The sequence below is a fragment of the Antechinus flavipes genome, chromosome 4 (genome assembly GCF_016432865.1).
Source record: "Antechinus flavipes isolate AdamAnt ecotype Samford, QLD, Australia chromosome 4, AdamAnt_v2, whole genome shotgun sequence".
NCBI lineage: Eukaryota > Metazoa > Chordata > Mammalia > Dasyuromorphia > Dasyuridae > Antechinus > Antechinus flavipes.
The window spans coordinates 323,464,516-323,485,648 of NC_067401.1; the positions used below are offsets into that span (position 1 = coordinate 323,464,516).

Here is a 21,133-nt window from a genome sequence, read left to right on the forward strand (position 1 = left end):
GGAAGTAACAAGTTTACATTACTAGAAATCTCCAAGCAGAATCTAGAATGTATTAGAGATGTTTTTACCAATGATTAGTGTTTCAGATTCAAACTAATTGACTTCTAAAGGCAGTTCCAACTCTTGTGATGATTCCAGTGGGAGCAAGGGAGGAAAAAATGATCAATCATGACATTAAATTAGAATGAGATTGAGAAAAATGCTGTGGTTTTTCTCTTGATTATCTTGATTCAGAGAGAAAGTTCTTAAAATTCTCTAAGAACTTACAGTCAAACTTTGAGGGAGGGCGGAAATGAAGGTGGAGAATTTTTAAAGTATCATCTATAATATTTGCATTTAAGGATTATAATTCAAATAAGAAAATGTATGTGAGATGCTTTGCAAGCCTTAAAAACTTTTATAAATGCCAGCTTTTATAATTATTATGGGGGTGTAGTACCTATATATAGTATATAACAGTGGAGTTTACATATAACTCAAGCCTGATTCATTTGCATAAGACTCCTCATTGGTGGAAAGATAATTACTCAATGCTCTTTGCCTGTGCAAAGGAAGGAGATGACAAGGACTTTGGAGAGGAAAGCATTTCTTGTACCAAAATTCAAGAAAGGTTATTCAATTCCAGGGTCTTTTCAGGGAATTCCCTGGGAGGGAGAGAAAGAAATCTGGGAAGCAGACAAATAGAGGAAGCAGTGATTTGACATGCTCTAATTTCCAGATGCCTCACTAGAGACTTAGAGGAGTTTCCCCAAGATCAAGGACTGACATTTTAACTGAGATATCACTCCCAGTGAGGTGCTCATTAACTTTGAATATTCTAATTTGCATAAACTCTCTAATTTCTGTTTGCTATTAGCATGGCTAAGTCTTTATATAACTAGAATTTGGGGAGGAGTCAAGTCTTTGTATGTAGCTTGGAACATGTCTTCCCCATCGAATGATAATGACAGGACAGTAGTTTGAACATAAAACTCATTTCATTTACATTAGCAATATTTAAAGTAATATTTAGGTTTTCTTAGTTTTCAACAAAACAAAATAAAAAAGTCTGATCGTTAACTAATATTAACTGAGTAACCATTGCAAAAAGAATTGTAATATAGGTAAAGTGCTTTACAAATCTTATATAGACTAGAAAAATGTCAATAGTTGCTAATATTATCAAAAGTTATATGCTGATTATATTTTAGAGGGCTCCCCAAATGACAGTAGAATCATTATTCCAAGCCTACACAAAGAATTCTTGTTTCTGCCCTTGATAAGGTCAGGAGTAATCACAGAGAAAGAGTACACCTCCCTATTGACTTTCCTTGACCTTGGAACAAATTAGCAGATAACTGTAGCCATTACTCATGTCACTTCCAAAGTACTTCTGATATTATAAGTACTTCAGCTTTTCTATCTATTCTTATCTACACAATAGAAGCATTTAAATGTTTCACATATATTTAATAGGCATTAGCTAGAGAGAATATTTTATTTTCATACAAATTTCTCTCAGAGAGCTTTAAATTTTTAGATTTACAGCCATAATAGATCTCAAATATGATGGACATTCCATCTATCATGTCTATCACATCTGTGCCTTTGCCCTGTAAGTTCTGCATGCCTGAAAGTCATTCTTTTTTCATTCCCACTGCATAGAGGTTCTCTCTTTAGATAAAATGACAACTCAAGCACCATCTTCTACATGAAATCTTTCCTGGTTCCCCTCAGCTGCTAGTGTCCATCCCTCCCAATCTGCCTTATATTTAGATAGTTTGCATACATTTATGTTTATCCTGTTTACAATTTTGCTATATGTATTTATATTTGTCCATATTGTCTCATTCAGAATATTACTGCCTTGAGAATAGGGATTGTTTCATTCTTTGTACTTAGATTCTTAACACCTAGCACATAGAAAGCATTAATGCTTGTTGATTGATATTGTGTGTGAGTGTGGATGTGGGTGTATACACTCAGAGTAAAAGGTTTGAAAGAAGATCAATAGAACTAACCAATGATTTTTGCTGTAATGTAAGAGTAAATTGTGACAGTTGTTACTGTGTCTGTGGCATGGTCTCAGGTGTACAATATTCTGAGTTGCTGCTATAAATTATTAGTTAAAATGAGCAGTTTTATTAGCTTCCCAAGACACTGATGATAATTGTTATTCAGTATCATGGTTTATGTTAATCCTCCAACTTCTAAATAAAATCTTGTGTGTCTAGAATGCCATTAAAGTTCATTAGAATGAATTTAGACATTTTAAAAGTCATAATATCGAAAGGAAAGCATTAAAATGTAGCTAATGGTCTCAATTATTACAAGGTCCATAATGCATCTGAGTCATATGGAAGTCCTTTATAAGAGATGAATGGACTGCTAATTCCTTTTTTTTTTTTTTTCCTTTTCCTTTGAAGTGTCTCTTTCAGGGAAATTGTGGTGAGTTTATTGTCTCATCAAGTGCTGCTCCAGAACTTATATGACATCTTGTTAGAAGAGTTTGTCAAAGGCCCCTCCCAACAAGGAGAAGAGAAGACAGTTCAAGTGCCAGAAAACAAGTTAGCTGGTTTCCTCAGGTATATCTCCATGCAGAACTTGGCTGTCATCTTTGACTTGCTGTTAGACTCCTATAGAACAGCCAGAGAGTTTGACACCAGCCCAGGGTTGAAATGTCTACTGAAGAAAGTGTCAGGCATTGGAGGGGCAGCCAATCTGTACCGCCAGTCTGCAATGAGCTTTAACATCTATTTTCATGCCCTAGTCTGTGCTGTCTTGACCAACCAGGAGAGTATCACTGCTGAGCAGGTTAAGAAAGTCCTTTTTGAAGATGATGAAAGAAGTACAGATTCTTCCCAGCAGTGTTCATCAGAAGATGAAGATATTTTTGAGGAAACAGCCCAAGTCAGCCCTCCACGAGGGAAGGAGAAGAGACAGTGGCGGGCTAGGATACCTTCTTTGAGTGTCCAGCCTGTCAGCAATGCAGACTGGGTATGGTTAGTGAAAAGACTTCATAAACTTTGCATGGAACTGTGCAATAATTACATCCAGATGCACTTAGATCTAGAGAATAATGTGGAGGAACCTCCTACCTTCAAGAATGATCCTTTCTTCATTCTCCCCTCTTTCCAATCTGAATCCTCTACTCCATCCACAGGAGGGTTTTCAGGGAAGGATACACCATCTGAGGATGACCGAAGTCAGTTAAGAGACCATGTGGCCGATGGCATGCCCCCAAAGGGAAACATTGGAGATATGTCAGAGCTACCTCCCAGCCCCAAAGGGGAGAGAAAAGATCAAAGCAGGAAGAAAGAGTGGTGGGAGAGTGCAGGAAACAAGATCTATACCATGGCCACCGACAAAACTATTTCAAAACTGATGACTGAGTACAAGAAAAGGAAGCAACAGCAACATAACCTAGTTCCATTTGCCAAAGACATCAAGGTGGAGAAAAAAGGAGAGCAATTGGGATCCAGGGGACCAGATTCACCTCTCCTCCAGCGTCCACAACATCTGATAGATCAGGGCCAAATGAGGCATTCCTTCAGTGCTGGTCCAGAGATTCTGAGGCAAGAGAAGAGGCCCCGCTCTGGCTCGACAGTGAGCACTCTGAGTATATCTGTGAGAGATGCCGAAGCCCAGATCCAGGTAAGGTCTGTCACCTGAAGAAGTACAATAGGGATGGGAGGCAGAGAACGAAATATAAGATGATTTCTTTTGGACTCAAGGAAATATGTTGTCTTTTGAAATATGGCCAAAGTTGAGGAATTAAATTTAATATTCTGATTGGAGTAGACATAGCAGAATTTTTTTTTAATATAAGAAGATGGTGTTGACACAATTCTGGCATAATATCAGGGCTTGATCTTAACACTTTGTCAGGGAGACTCAGAATATATTCTTGTAAAACAAGGTTTCTTAACCTTTATTGTGTCATGGACCCCTTTAGAAGTCTAGGGAATCCTTTCTCTTGAAAATTTTTTTTAAATGCATAAAACAAAAGACATGGGAAATCAATTATATGAAATTCAGTTATCAAAATATAAGTTCACAGACCCCAAGTTAAGAACTTATGTCAAAAAAATGAAAAACTTTTAAAAGTTTTCATAACAGAAATAATTGTTTAGTATCAAAAAAGCAGAAAGTCATAATTGAGAATGTGCTAGAATTGGAATCAAGAGGATATAATTCATAGTTAGCTTATATATTTATTAATTTTGTGTGACCACAAGGAAGTCATTTAACTACTATCTACCTTAGTTTCTTTATCTGTAAATAAATAGCTATTTATTGTATTATTATAATAGCTAAATAGTAAATAAATACCTATGTTATTATTATGTTATAATAGCAATAATACCTCACTGAGTTGTGAAGATGAAATGAGTTTATAAGATTATCTAGATTTAAAGTGGAAAGAAACTTTAGGGGCAATCTACTCTAACCTCCTCATTTTGTAACTGAGGAAATTGAAACCCAAAAAGGTAAATGATTCCCCCCCAAAGTCACACAGCTAGAAAGTAATGGAGACAATGCTACAGAAAACATGAGTATCATTATTACTGTAAAGGAGTGATATTATAGATTTAGAATTTAAACTTCAACTTGAACTGAGAATTTAGTTTGTTATGTTGGCTGCATTAGAACAAATTTAACATAGTGATACAGTGTATGGGGGTTTAAGGATGGGGAGAAATGTAGACAGCAGAGAAGCACAGGGAAAAACTGAAAAGAATAAAGTGAGGATGATGAGGGAGACAATTTGCTGTAGAAGATGAGATAAGAAAGGATCAAGCCCCTCTTTTCTCCCTCTTCTCTCCTCTTGCCTACTTAGATGTGCAAAGATAACCAGAAATGAATCATGTCATAAAAATAAAGGGAAGAGAATATTTCAGTCATCCAGAAATTTGGCTATTCCTTTGTTCTTTACAGATTTAAAGCAATAGAATATTAGAAATCCTAGGAGTCTTATGGAGCTATTTTACGAGTGGTAAAATTAAAAATGTTAGCTTTTAATAAAATATATTGAAATATCACAATAGTTAATATTGGTTAAAATTGTTTTCATTCAAGTATTGTTGAAAAATCCCAATCCATATGGAATACCTTACCTTGGATCCATAGAAACTATGGAATCAGAGAATTCAGAAAGGATGTTAAGAGAACTCTGATGGATGAGGCAAATATTTCCTAAGACTTGGACTAGCTTAGGGTCTCATCACATAAACTGAAGAATATTTTCAACATTTGTTCAGTTGTGGTCCTGTTCTTCATAATTCCATTGGCCATACTATTCATGGGGTTTTCTTGGCAGAGATACTAGAATATTTTACCACTTCTCCAGTGGATTGAAGGTAAATGAAACTTAAGTGACTTGCCCAGGGTCGCACAGTTATGCTGGATCTGAATACAGGTTTTCCCTTCTCCAGGCGCAGCCCTCTCTCCACTGAGTTATCTAACTGTCCCAAAGACCATCTCCTAAATTATAATGGGCTTATGATATGACTAGTGAAAGAAGTGTTTTTCCTGATAAAACCACAGATCCTTGAAGTGTTGAAGTATGAATTTCTTCTAACTCTCTTATAAAATAAACAGTTTAAAATTCAGAGTTAAAACAGATTTCAGAGGATATCTTATCCAGCCTATACATGGATAACCATGATACCACCATCCCTTCTTTCTGCCCCCTTCCCATACACAGGACCTTTGATACCTGTGACAGGTAGTTATTTTCTAATAAAGCAACTCAGGGACAACAAAGTTTTTACATTCAGAGGGAACATATTTCTCTTTAGGGAGCTCTAGAGGTAAAGAATTTACCATGATCATCTCCCTTTTTGTCCTCCTCTTCTGTCTATTCTTTCATCCCATTAGAAGTAGTTCACTTTTGTGAGGGGCAATGAAAAAGAATTCTAATCTCTCTTCAACCAGTGCCTTCAGTCTCCTTAAGGAAAATTATCTTCGAGGTGTATAGTAAAAGAGATGTTTTCAACATCAAGGTAGATGGCAAGTTGGCTGAAAAAAATTTTTAAATAAAATGTATGGGGGGATAGTAATTTGTTCATCAGTTATATCATTGCATAGATTTTGTCTTAGGGTTTTCTTATTGCCACTTTTTCCTTGAAGCTCATAATTGTAAGTGTTTTAAAATGTGCCTCTCTTTTAGCCTGTTTGATGCCTTCTTTACCTACTCCATTATAAAATGTCATTTTTGTTTTAAAGAAAAACTAATTATAGATCTACAACTTGAGAACTCACCATGATAATCAAACTTGAACATAAAAATAACATAATGATGAAGAATACTAAATATTTTTAATTTTTTTTTCAGGCATGGACCAACATGGTGCTAACAGTTCTCAATCAGATTCAGATCTTGCCAGATCAGACGTTTATTGCCCTCCAGCCAGCAGTATTCCCTTGTATCAGCCAACTGACTTGTCATGTGACTGATAATCGTGTTCGCCAAGCTGTAAGGGAATGGCTCGGAAGAGTGGGCCGAGTCTATGACATTATCATATAGAAGAAACACATTCCATAAGTTAGGAGAAGAAAATAATGAGGGTTAAAGGTATGCCAAAAATCTGGTTGACAGCAGTGTCCCAACTCCCCCTTTATCACTTAGGAGAAGGAGCCTGTACATTTGGAGACAGTAACCCAACAAGAAAAGAAGTCTTTCAGGATACCCAACCTTTAGCCAGCCACATGTCTGGTCTAATGTTCCACCATGTGAGATGCATTGATCTCACTCGTTGCTTTAGGAATTTCTGTATCACTAAAGTACATCTTTCTATACGTTGAACATTATTATCCATTGCTTCAGCGTGTGATTGTTGAGGAAAGTCATATCTAAGGGATGCCCTTTTGAAAGCACTTTGTCAGCTCAATGGGAATATATACTATGGGACCATTGCAATGGATACCACTCCTTTCCAAAAAAAGAAAAAGCCTATTAGTAAGTCAGGTTGGTGTCAAATGCTCAGAAAATTAGTAGCAGGTGATGTTCATGGTAGGAAGGGCTAGACCACCACGTCAATCAGATGGGGAGAGAAGCTGATACATGGATGTTGTTAAAAGAAAGACAACTTTTGCCAAATATGCTTAAAAGATTATCAATATGCTTATTAGAAAATCCTCTGTAAATCAAACTTTATTAGCATTTGTACCATCTTAACTAAGGAGAATAAGTTCAAGTTTTTATATATCCCATTTTATTTAAAGATCCATTCCTGAAAGAGTTTGAGATGTCAGCAGCCCTGGCTCTATACTCACAATATCCAATGATTTATTGGAGTAGTATTATTAGAAGACCTAGGAGTTGTCATATGGTTAGGAATGATTTGCTTGACTTAATTTCATAACTGATGTTTTGAGAACATGCTGGAAAACAGTTTGAATCAATGATTCTCAACTACCCAGTTTTCCATTTGTCTGAATAGAAGGTAAGGAGCTAGGAAAAAAAAATTTTTTTAAATACATCTCACCTTACATTTAAAGGCATGAGGCATAGATAAGGAAAATTGTGATCCTTCGCTGCTGGGATGAAAAGATTCTTGGAAGTTGTTTCAAATCCTTCATAAAATGATACCTCAGGGCCGAAATGAGTACAAGAACTGGAAAGTGTGATTTAATTAGTTTTAAATCTTCTTTTAAAAACCTTTTTTTTTTTTTATTCAAAATGTCTTATTCTGGCCTTTTCTTTTTGAGAAGAGCCCTAAAAGGCTCTAAAATTAAACACAAGTAGTTAAAAAAGATGAAGTTGTTGAGTAACACTGAACCTGGAAAAACTAAGGGATGAGGGGATCATTTTTCATCACAAAGGTCAAAAATTGAATGTTTAATGTAGTTGAGTTCATTTGTGAGTTAGACATGTCTCTTTAGAAAGTAGAGAAATTTTGTATTCAAGATCATTATATACATCAACCAACCCAGTAAATAAGACAAAGGTAGTTAAACCATAGGTTATACTCATCTTCATCTAGATGCTACAAGAGAAGAAATTTAGGACATAGCTATTAATAATAGCAACATATTTTAGATTTCACAAAACCATAGGCCATTCTTCTGATAAATTAATTTAATGAAGTTCTTGGAAAGTTTTTTCAGAAGATAAGATAATTATAGGCCAAATGATGATTTTTACCCACTGATTCCCAACTTCTTATATTTCAAATTGAGTGTCATATCATTCTTGAAACTAAAACACAAACTATTTGCCAAGGGATAATAAGGATTTCCTATTGGGTTTTATCCAGTCTTGATAGCTAAAATTCTCCATTTGGGCAGACCAATTATTCTTCTTTTAAGGAGGGGTTTTATGATCTTGTATGTTATCTAGAAGGATGAGGACTAGCTTTAAGTCCCAAATTTATTGAGTGGATTTTTGAAGGAATTTTTCTCTCCAATAGTTAGGGGAAAACAATACAATTATAGATTATTCTATCTAGTAGCATCCACAAGGAAGAAGGAAATGTTTTTCAGTTGTACAATCCTTGTTCCTCATACTCATTGTTAATATACTCACTAATTTACATCATTTCACTAACCAAGAATTAATTAATTTGGGAGATTCTTTCCAGCTCTGACATTCTGTGAAGTAGATCACCAAATCAGGTAGACCCTAACTCAGTTTGGCTTCTGAAGTTTTATAAGCTCTGGATTTCCTAAATTTTGTAAAGTACAGTTGGTGGCTTTATAAGTACTTTTTAAAAGAAAACTGAGTTATCTATATTTTGTTTTATAGCTTAGCTTCCTCCTTGGAAAACCCTCAAGTGTTCTACAAGTTGTGAAACACTGTATAAACAACACACATCATTGGCAAGCAAATGTATTATATTGAATTCTTTCTTGTAATTGTAGAAGGAAAAGAAAAACTATCTGTTTTTCTCAGCCATTAGCCTGCTTCCTCATACAGAGAGAATGACTCAAGACAATCTGGATTAAGTAACTTACCCAGGGTGACAAAACGTATAAGGTGTCTGAGACCATATTTGACTTCAAGTCTTCCTGACTCCAGGAACAGTGCTCGGTCAGCTGTACTATCTAAGCGACCCCAGAATGACTCTTAATAATCCAGACTGTAGCAGAGATTTTCCTCATTTAAAGAAAAATCCAAACAATTAAAGCAGCATCACTGGTCCTAAACTGAAGTCCTCACCTAACAGAAATTGGAAAAACTGTTTACATTTCTGGAAGAGAGTTGGGCTGATGATCTGCAACTCTGCCTCATTTAAATCCTGTTCACACACAAGTCAAGGCAACATCCTGTGATATTCATCTTCAAAATGAAGGGCGAACAACAACAACAATCACAACAAAATTTCTTGCAAAAATACTTAAAAGAAGTCAGACCCTTAAAACCAAATGGGAGTTTAGAATAGAAACAAGAGTTTGTAATGTCATCGGTTGCAGAATAAAGAAAGGCAAATCTATGTCATCCCCAATTTGTAAACAATTTATAAAAATTCATTCATAAATTAGTTTGATACTATTTCCCATAGAAACAATTATAAATTGTCATTAGGTAGTCAGGTAGCTCACAGAAGATTAACCTATAATTTTACTGAGTGCTAGACTTTGTAAATGGAATTAGTGGCATCATAAGTACTTTTTAAAAGAAGACTGAACTATCTCTGCCTCCTTGTAAAACCCTGGAGTCTAGAATACCTGTATCTGAATCTAGCCTCAGATCCTTTCTAGGTGTGTGACCCTGAGAAAGTCACTTTCTGCCTCAATATCCCCATCTGTAAAATGGTGATAAGAATGGCACCTAACTTCCCAGAGAGATTGTGGGGGTTATAATATTATAAAATTCTTATCAAATCTTAATGTAAATCTTAGCTATTCTATAATACTAATGAGATGCAAGAAATCTTAGTAGTTGTTCAGTAGAATCCAGTCTAAAACATGTCCAAAAAGGAACTATCTGTTTGAAGAAAACTCCTGATGAGGAACAAATCACTAAGCAAGGGAGCCTTAATTCTTTTTTTCTGGCTTAATTTATTTGCTGTGGCCACAAATCTCTCAAGATAAATTCAGAATTTGAAACTAGCAGCTTCCCCTCTATTTTTTTCCTCTTTTAAAAAAGTACCTCTTGAATCAGACAGAACCCTAAAATGCAGAGAAGGAGAGTTCTGATTCTACGGCCTAAGCAACCTACCTTTCTTCTGTTAATTATTCTTCCTAATTTTTTTTTGAAAGAATGGATAACAAGGAAAGGAAAGGTTGATGGTAGATAATCTAATCTTGTGAATTATACTTTTCTGGAATTTTTGTTTGATCATGCATACTTACTGACTACTTGCTACCTAACTACCTCCCTTCCCAAATAATTCTTAAATCATGTATTCTTTTTTTTCTCCAACTCTCTTCTACATATGCAAAATGAGATCATGTTTTTCATAGTTTTAAACTTCTTGATTTGTAAACAATAAGATTAAGAAATATTAAAAAATGTTTTAAAAGAAAACATTAAAAGTGATTTTAAGCATGAAATTTGACCAAAACAATGTAAAAGGATTTCATGCAGTTGCCATTAAATCATAATTAATATTTATAAGGATTTACTTAGAGTTTTAGCCTTTAAATGGTTATATTAAGAAATTTACTTCTCTGGGCTTCAGTTTCTTTATTTAAAAAAGTAATTGTACATAGTGAACTTTGTGGTATTTTCTAGTTCTAAATCTATGGTTCTATGGTTTCCTTATTTTCCAGAAAATTATAATGTGACTCATAAGTAGCCATTTAAATATTCATAATCAAAAAGAAAAACTTTTTCTTGTATCATTGTTCCTCCAAAATAAACATATACAAGATTTTTTATGGAATTATAACAAAATTAAAACTTACAATTTTCTAATGCTTTCAGCCATTCAAAGTAATTTTCTCACAATAAAATCTCAAGAATTGGAAGTAAACAACCTCAGAGGCCATCCCATTCAACCCATATTGTTGTCCAGTTATCTCTGACTCTTTGTGACCCTGAATGGGATTTTCTTGGCAAAGATACCGGAGTGTTTTGCCATTTTCTTGTTCAATATCTAACCCACACATAGACAAAAGTCAATTATTAATTTTTCCAACATGTAACCATCCACCTTTTCATCTAATGATGAAGTCAATACTTCCTAAAATAGTTCATTTCACTTTTGAATGGAAAAATAGTTATTATGTCCCTCTTAAATCTTCTGTTTTCTAGTCAGCATCTTCACATGTTCCTCACATGAGGTGAATTACTAAAGAACTTTCACCATTTGGGTCACCCTCCTGTAGGTACTCTCCAGCTAATCACTGGAGAAAAAAAAAAATTGTGTCTGGCTCCTAGAACTGAACATCTATAGTCTGACCAAGGTAAAACACAATAAGAATGTTGCCTCTCTAGTCCCAAATGCTCTGCCTTTTTTTAAATGGATTCTTAAAAACATGGATTTAGGGCTGCTAGGTAGCGCAGTGGATAGAGCACCAGCCCTGAAGTCAGGAGGACCTGAGTTCAAATCTGTTCTCAGACACAACACTTCCTAGCTGTGTGACCCTGAAGCAAGATGCTTAACCCCAATTGCCTCAGCAAAATAAATAATTAAATAACAAAATGACCAAAAAACATGGATTTAGAGCTAAAAGGAACCTTAGAAATCATAAAGTTGAAATGAGTTGTCCAAGATCATATAGAAAGCAACTAACAAATTTCAAATTCAGGGTCCTCAGATTTCAAATCCAGTTTTCTTTCCATTATCCTATAATGCTCCCTATTTAGAGCTACTGTATGATATACATAGTAAATTTTCAGGAGAGGAACTAATTTGCCCATGGTCTCACACCTAGAAAGTATTGTTGCCAGGCTTTGAGTCCAGGTTTTCTCATCTAACTTTAGTTTCCTTTCCATATACACGTAAGTAACTTAAGTCTCATATCAGTTGAGTAACAGTCATCAAATTAAGTACTAAAGAACAGTGAAGGAATTGGGAGAATTTTCAAGGAGGGCAAAAACAGGATTCAAATGGGTTTGGGAAGATTGAACTGAGGGCACAGAAGTAGGAAATCTTGTGGAGTTTTAGGTTACAGAAAAATGGAGACAATGCATTGCTGCTTACTTCTGCATAGTTCTTCTAGACATCAGCATAATAAATCAAATGGTACAGTTATTAACCATTTATGCTGTCACAGGAAAATATCCATGCCTTTAAAGAACTGACATTCTTTTGGGAGAGACAATAAGAATACATATGGCAACATGATATACTTTTTTTTTTAAAGCAAACAGAAAACAAAGCTTTAATCTTGAAACCAGTCCCTTCAGTGTTATTTTAGGGAACTAATCAAATCAAGCATATATGATGAAACAAACTCATATTTTATTTACAATTCTGCAGAAAGTGAAAGAGTAACACTCAGAAAAACAATCTTTATTGTTCACTGAGCTATGGTAGCTCAAGTTATATTGTCTCCCTCCCATCAAGTCTTTTCTATTTGTATCCTTAAGAAGGATTTGGAAAATTAGAAAAAAAAAAAAAGGAATTTGGGAAACTTAAATGTTCTCTTTAGGAACAAGAATTAAGCATATGCTGTTGTTTATTTATCAATCATTTAACCAATCAACATTTATTTATCACATGCTATGTATAGAGAATGGTGCTAGATGCTAAGGGAAAAAGAGAGTATCATTAAGAAAGGTCCCTTTCTTCCAAGGAGACTATAGTATACAATATCACATAAGTGCATTTAGAGCAAAGCAAAGTATTGTCCAAGAAGGAAGATTCCAATTTCTGGAAATCAAAGAAGATCCATGGAGGACATGGTATTTAAGTTGGGTTTTAAAAGAAACAGGAATTTAACCAGCAAAGATGGGGAAAGGAAGCCATTTCAGGCAAAAAAAAAAATAGTTTAAGAAAGGTCTGGATGAGAGAAAATACTGTTCACAGTCATGGGGCAGGAAGTAGGCGAGTTTGGCTGGAGCACAGAGTGATTGGAATGAATTAATATGAAAGAAGTTTAGAAAGATAGGTTGTGCCAGATTATGGAGGAAGTACCTTAAATGTCAGTCAAGAAAATTTAAACTTTATTTGGTAGTCCATCTGAAGCCTCTAGAGAACTTTAAAGACAAATTCATTCTTTACAATATATCTTTTTTGGTGCCAGTTAACACTGGTAAAGACAGGCAATCCAAGATATCACCATGAATCAATAGTGAAACGAACATGCAAATTTTTGCATTTCTCCTCTGGCTGACTTAACTGTTCTAAGTAATTGGAGCTGTCATAGAATCCTAAGCTAGAAAGGATATCTTTTGGTTGCAATATTTTGGTATTTTTGCTTTTTCACAAAAGAGGAGACCAGTGTGGAAGGTCTGTGAAATTAAGAGGTGCTTCTAGTCATAATTATCCCTTTTCCACAATATTGTTTGTCCCTCCCCTCCTTCTCTATGGGAATATCTTAGAACACACTGTTCTTTCTATGCTATAAGTGGATGAGAGGTACATTACATATTACCTGCCTACATTTGCCACTGAAGTACACAAACTACCATGTGAAGTAAGGTGAAGATTTCAGTAAGGTGAGGCTTTATGCTTATACAGTTTGCATTTAAAATAGTATTACTTCAGGAAACAGAGAATGGCTCTGCTGAGAAACTTAATAGACAGTAATACTCAACTTATTTTAAAATGGTATCATTTCTTAACTTAAAAAGAAAGCTATATTAAGCCATTTCCTTATACTGTTGCTTAATGTTTCAGGGTTTGGGGAGGGGGGAAGTAAGGCAGAAAGACAAAGACAGAAGTACATATTAAGAACCTGATTTCTTATAACATCTCATTGTAGAACCTCCACAAATTTTTTAAGGAAATCTGTTTATTACCCTGAAGAATCAAGTTTCCTTTAGTAATTCATAAGTGCTAGTTGTTAAAAAAAAAAAAAATCAACCAGATTTACCAAGAGTTAGAGAGCTAAAGAGTTTGATAGGTAAAACAGAGTTCAAATTCAATGAGTCTTCAACCACATTTGGCTCACATCTTTCTGGTTTCTATTTTGAATATACTGGTACTTTGATGTTTTTTTTAAAAAGGATAGAAGACTATGAATGTACATGTCCTGTAAACAGTTAAAAGTCATTGTCTTTGGAGAACTTGATGCTGTTTTTAAAACATGTAATAATTTGTCTCATGTTGATTCTTTAACTTCTATAGAACGCAATTTCAACTTTAAGCAAAGTATTTGAATTTATTGTGTCTAAGCATACTTAAGGAGTTGTTTCTATAGAAGCCTACAAGATCTTTAGTTACTTCTTAGTAAAGGATCTTGATGATAAATCTCTTCTCCCTCTTCCATGCTGTTTCTTTTACATAATTCACAGATGAGTCACCAAAAATATCCTCACTTTCTTGAGCTCAAAACTGAAATCTTTCTCTAAAATATCAGCTTTTGCTCACATGTGCTATGTAAATGAACTATTTGGATTAATCTCATATATGTCCTTGGAACTTAGAATTTGGACTGACTAGTTTTCTGAGCAGTGTCATACCAGATTATTTAAAGCCAAGGGGGATCCCCTCTTACGAATGGCACACCTACCTTGTTAAAGTGATGTGTCATTTGTTAGCCATTTTGTAGTAGTTTAAAAGGTCAAAGACCTTGCTACTACATCTCACTATTTTTGCCTTATTCTATTTTCAGTAGTTACTGTGTTTTCATGCCCACTTCTGTTAATTTGACAAAATAGATACTTGCTGACATCATCATGCAATCCCTTGATTACAAGTCGATTCATTTAGTTGATAACTTTTTTTTTTTTTAAACACAGAGTACATATGCACAGGCACAGTGTATATAAATACAATTAAGATGCATGAATAATTACATTTTCCTCCAGTCTCCCATAAACAGGGTGTGATTGATCCTGTATACTATGTACAATCTGCAGGAAAAATACAATGTAATATGTGGAAAACTTAGATCAATGAAGAAATCATCAAACTCCTATTATGTGCCAGGCACTGTACTAGGTGCTAGAGTCCTAAAGCAAAAATGAGGCAGTCTCTTCCTTCAAAAACTTATATCCTATAGATTAATTCAGTTTTACTCACTTAGAATTTGTGATAATTCTAGCACAAGGATAAAGTATCCATCAAACTATACTATTTACTTTTTTTTAAATAAACAAGATTGTAAACTTTTTAAAGCACTTTAGTAATCCCAGTCCCTTATATAAATTGTTACATTGTTCTTATATAGTTATTAATAAATGAATTCTTACAGCTCTTTACTGGAAAAACCAACAAGTAATAAAACTACATAATTTCAGAATTGTAAGGAACTTTAGGGGTCATCTAGTCCATACCCTTCATAAACTAATCTGTATTTCATACTTTTCCCTGACTCAGAATGTTCTTTACTCTAATTACTCTGAATTATTTAGATTTGATTATAGTTGATGAGAACAAGGAACAGATATAAAAGATGGAGAAAGAGAGAATGTCAGAGATGCAAATTCTTGTAATCTGTCATGTGACTCAAAGGTAAATAATTTGTTCTTACTAAAATCATTTTAAAAATTAAAATAGATTTTAACCTTCTGTTATGTTAGAAACTTTGTATTTTACATTTTATAAATCACCAACCATTAAGTCTTCAAGTGATATCAGATTAGAATATTACCACTTTCCTTCCTCTCCTCCAGAAAAGCCCCAAATCCTCTCCTCTGAATTGATTGGCATATCATATATTGTCATGTTATTTTTCATAGGCTTTCTCTTTATCCTTTGAAAGTTTCACAAATCAAGAACATGGAAATTGCAACTACCAGTGTCTGTTTACATCTACCTCATTGTTATTTGCAAGCTACCCTATTCTCCTGTGTTTCTTCTAACGTATCCCAAATGGCTTCAGTTACATCTATTTCCTTATAGTAGAAAAAGAGAATCCCCTCTAATTGGCAGGCCTTATCAATTAAGATCCATTTAGTAATGGCTCTAATATACTATGGCTTCATTATAAGTAATAAATGTGCCAGCTTGCTAGTGGCTTAAAAGAAGGATATTGCATGGGCATAGAGCAGCTTGCTTATAGGTCAGGGATTTTGTTTTGATGTACAGTATTTCATCTTATTGTAATAACAGTGCTGTAAAACTAGTCATCTTTTTGTATCATCAGCCCAGGTCTCCATTCTCTCTTGAATAAATTTTGACTAAAACCTAGAGATTATTATTCTGGGGCCTATGAAATTTTTAAAAATATTTTTATGTGTATTTAAACATAATTGGTTTTCTTTGTAATCCTATGTATTTTATTTTATGCATTTAAAACATGATTCTGGAAAGGGATCCATAGCTTTTACCAGTTCACTAAAGGAGTCCACAACACAAAATAAAAAGTTAAGAATTTCTGATCTAAAAAGTAAACAATATGCTTCCCCCCCACCCTATGTTTCTTTCCCCAACTGGGGAAAGAAGATTAGTCTTTTCTGCCCTTTTAGCATTATGCCAAAGACTAAATTTGTTTTTGCATTTTAAATCAAAAACAGATTGTCTAAATTATAGTGTTGCCATGATGATGTCAGTATAACTTTTACTTACATCTGTAGTGATTCTTAACTCATCTGTACAACCATAGCCATTTTTTCACCAGAGTCTTAAGTGTTTTCTTTCCCCTAAAGACTTAATATGAGCTCAACAAGGAAACTGAAAATTTGGTTTTTCCTTCCATCTCTTCTGTATCAATTTCAAAGTCCATTTGTTCTAATTTTTAGGAAAAAATAAACCATTCTCCCTAGTTGCTCTCTGTGTTGGTCTGTGGACATTTGATTTGGTTATTATCTATCTGTTTGTTGTCAAACAGGTCACTATGAGATAGCTTGTAAATGTATTTTGTGTATATTTTGTTCAAATTGAAAATTATGAAAGGAAGCTATTTTAAAAGAAATTGTATTTCTGTTGCTTGTGTTGTAGAATAAAGATGCAAATGTATTTAAAAAAAAAGAGTCTGACATCCTTTGGAGACTAATAATTTGTTTGCTAAAGTGGTTGGTTCAAACAACTTATCTTAAGAAAAGAATGTCTTTTTTTTTCTTGAATTACTGTGAAATGGTACTCAGGAATCAAACAAACAAACCAAACTTCTGTGAAGCCAAGGAAAAACCATCAGTTCTTGAAACCATTGTTTGATCATGACAACATAAAGACCTTAGCAAAACATCACTGTTTCTATTTCTTATTTCTTAAAAGGTGGTGATAAATGGAATCCATTAAGTGTAAAGTAATGAACAAACATTTATTATTCCTCTTCTGCCCTTTCGTACTGGAAAGGACTGGAAGGCTTGAAGACATGATTTCCAGATTGAACTATTTTACTTATTTGTAAATTGGAAATTATAATATTCTAATTGTATTATTGTCTACCTCACAGAATTATAGTGAGAAATAATACGCTAAAAGCACTATATAAATGTGAGTTATTTTCCTAGCATGACCTTTTCATCCTCTTCTCTAGTGTTAAGCATTTCCTTTATTTCATACTATAGGAAAATTTTAGATTTGCTGGGAGGACTTGCTTACAGTCTCAGAGGTATTATGTTCTACAGGCAGGGCTTGAACCCACGTTTTTATGCTATGCCAGGCCACTAACTGGCATCATAATTGGGGTTTTTCTTACCACCAAAAATGACAGTGCATCCCTTCTTTCCATCCCTATTCCTAAAGTAGGAAAGATTACAGGAAGAGATAGTCACCAGATTTTTTTTAAAGTCTGAAAACCACAGTAGTACTATAAAGCTAAGTACTGACCAGTATCTTAAATCATATGCCAATATAATCTCTAAATGAGGACATCATTGAAACATAGAGGATAATATTAAAAAACATAGGAACACAGGAGGTAAAATGGACAATTCTGTTTATATGAAATTTTAAAAGATTTTCCCCAAACAAATCCAATGAAACTAAAATTAGGAGTGAAGTAGTTAAGTGGGGAGAAAAATCCTTACAAGTTTTCCTGAAAATGGTCTTCTAAGATATGTAGGGAATTGATGATATATATATGGTTTATAATTTATAAGACTTAAAATCTCAAGCAAAAATAATTGGTAAAGGGATGTAAACAAACAGTTTTCAGAGGAAAAAATCAACAATCATATGAAAAAATGTTCCAAGTAATTAATGATTAGAGAAATGCAAAATATAATGACTTGGGTTCTACCTTAACAATCATCTGATTGGTAAAACTGACAAATAAAATGAAAATGACAGATATTGGACAGACTGTAGAGAAACTGATATATTAATACACTGCTAGTGGAACTGTGATCCAGTCATTCTGAAAAGCAAATTGAAATTACATCCCCAAAGCTAATACTAAAATACACATTTGCTTTGAGCCAACAATATTGTTACTAGTTGCCAATTAAAAACAGTGGTTAAAAAAATAGGAAATAAATACCTGCAAAATTAAAATAAAGCAAGAAACAATGCAAAATACAATGAGAGATATTCTCAAATATTTAATAATGACATTTTTAAAGGAACTAAACAAAAACTATCATTAGTAGGAAAATTATAAGATCAAACAGAAAAACAGGAAAAAACCAAAATGCTATAAGAAGTGAAGTCAAATTTTTTTAAATTTTATTTAATTCTTAATTTATGAAATAAATTAAGCATTTCCATAACATAGTATAATAAAAAGATGATTGCATATGAAACTTCCAATCTATTATGTATAACTTGCTATTCTTATTAAAGATAAAATAAAATTATCTTGTACATTTCTTTTTTTCTACCCTCCTTCTCTCTCCCTGTCCTAGAAATGGTTACCATTAGACACAAATATGTGTATACAAAAATATGTGTTTATATATATATATATATATATATATATATATATATATGTAGAATCATTCTATATATATTTCTATTTATCAGTTCTTTCTCTGGATGCAGATAATATCTTCATTCACATGTCATTTGTAGTTAATTTGGGTATAATAGTCAAAATAGCTTATTCACTCAGAATTATTCTTTAAAAAATATGTCTCTTACTTTGTAACAATGGTTTTTAAACTTTTGTTTTATATTATTAAATGTTATTAAAAATTATTGAGGATATGTCCAAAGAATTTCTGTTTATGAATTATATTTATAGATATTACCATATTAGAAATCAAAGCTAATTTTGAATTTGTTAACCTCCTGAAAATTTCAGAGATCCCAGGATTCTCTGTACTACACTTTGAGAATCACTGCCTTATACAAAATTCTCTTGGTTCTGCTCATTTTGTTCATTACTTCATGTGAATCTATCCATGTTTTTCTAAGATCATTAAGCTCATCATTTCTTATAGCACAGTAGAGTTCCATCACAATCATATATCACAATTTGTTCATCATTCCTAAAATGACAGGCATACCCACAATTTCCAGTTCTTTGCCACCACAAAGGGAGCTGCTACAAATATTTTAAAACATATGTAGATTCTTTTCCTTTTTCCCTAATCATCTTTGGAAATAGACCTTGTAGTATTAAAAAAAATTTTTTTCATCAGTCAGTCAATGAGCATTTATTAAGCATCTAAAATGTATCAGTACTAAGATCTGGGAATACAAAGAAAAGCAAAACATAGCCCTTATTCTTATTTTTTTTTTTTAGTTTTAATAACTTTTTATTGACAGAACCCATGCCAGGGTAATTTTTTTACAACATTATCCCTTACACTCACTTCTGTTCCAATTTTTCCCCTCTCTCCCTCCACCTCCTCCCCCAGATGGCAAGCAGTCCTATACATGTTAAATAAGTTACAGTATATCCTAGATACAATATATGTTTGCAGAACCAAACAGTTCTCTTGATGCACAGGGAGAATTGGATTCCAAAGGTATAAATAACCTGGGAAGAAAAACAAAAATGCAAGCAGTTTATATTCATTTCCCAGTGTTCTTTCTTTGGGTGTAGCTGCTTCTGTCCATCCTTGATCAATTGAAACTGAGTTAGATCTCTTTGTCAAAGAAATCCACTTCCATCAGAATACATCCTCATACAATATCGTTGTCGAAGTGTATACTGATCTCCCAGTTCTGCTCACTTCACTCAGCATCAGTAAGTCTCGCCAGTCCTCTCTGTATTCATCCTGCTGGTCATTTCTTACAGAACAATAATATTCCATAATGTTCATATACCACAATTTACTCAACCATTCTCCAATTGATGGGCATCCATTTATTTTCCAGCTTCTAGCCACTACAAACAGGGATGCCACAAACATTTTGGCACATACAGGTCCCTTTCCCTTCTTTAGTATCTCTTTGGGATATAAGCCCAGTAGAAACACTGCTGGATCAAAGGGTATGCACAGTTCAATAACTTTTTGAGCATAGTTCCAAATTGCTCTCCAGAATGACTGGATGTGTTCACAATTCCACCAACAATGTATCAGTGTCCCTGTTTTCCCACATCCCCTCCAACATTCCATATTATCTTTCCCTGTCATTCTAGCCAATCTGAGAGGTGTATAGTGGTATCTCAGAGTTGTCTTAATTTGCATTTCTCTGATTAATAATGATTTGGAGCATCTTTTCATATGATAGCCCTTATTCTTAAGGGCTCACAGTCTTAAGGGAGACAACATATGAACAACTATGTACAATCTAGATATATGTACAATACACAAAGTAAATTTGAGATAATCAATAAAAGGGAAGTATATACAATTAGGACAGTGTTCTCATGGAAGATGGAATTAATCTGGAACTTGAAGAAAGCCAGGGAAATCATGGAAATCAGGAAGAAATAATGAAGAAATTGAGCTATTATCGAAAACTTTATCCTATAATCCTTTTTTTAATCCTGAAGTACTACACAATACCTTGTGTAATGTCTTTTTATAAATTTTATAAATTTCATAAGTTAACATTTTAGAGGGAAAGTATTGTTAACATTTAAATTACTCACAGTATGAGACTATGTTTAATGTGTATACAAAATCATAATCTTGGAAATCTATCCTAATTCATTACCCCATTCTATTTTCTGTAGCACATTTTGGTATCTGTTATTTGGATAAAGGAACCAATGTTTTATTCTGTCACTGTAAATATTGTTTTGAACAACCAAATTCTTCCTATAATTCCTTGGCCAAGAGTTCTTTAAACTTGGTAGGCACCAGAAACAA

At 33.7% G+C, this 21,133-nt stretch overlaps 1 protein-coding gene across 1 annotated transcript in view; it reads left to right on the top strand.

Moving 5' to 3' along the window:
• The window catches only part of ARFGEF3 (ARFGEF family member 3), a 95,346-nt gene extending 78,394 nt beyond the window's left edge, over window positions 1-16,952 (top strand). The window contains exons 25-26 of the mRNA XM_051996739.1: window positions 2,406-3,633; window positions 6,317-16,952. Of these exons, the coding sequence (XP_051852699.1) occupies window positions 2,406-3,633; window positions 6,317-6,508 (1,420 nt within the window). The 3' untranslated portion in view covers window positions 6,509-16,952. The remainder of the gene's footprint in view (window positions 1-2,405; window positions 3,634-6,316) is intronic.
• The last annotated feature ends 4,181 nt before the right edge of the window (window positions 16,953-21,133 follow it).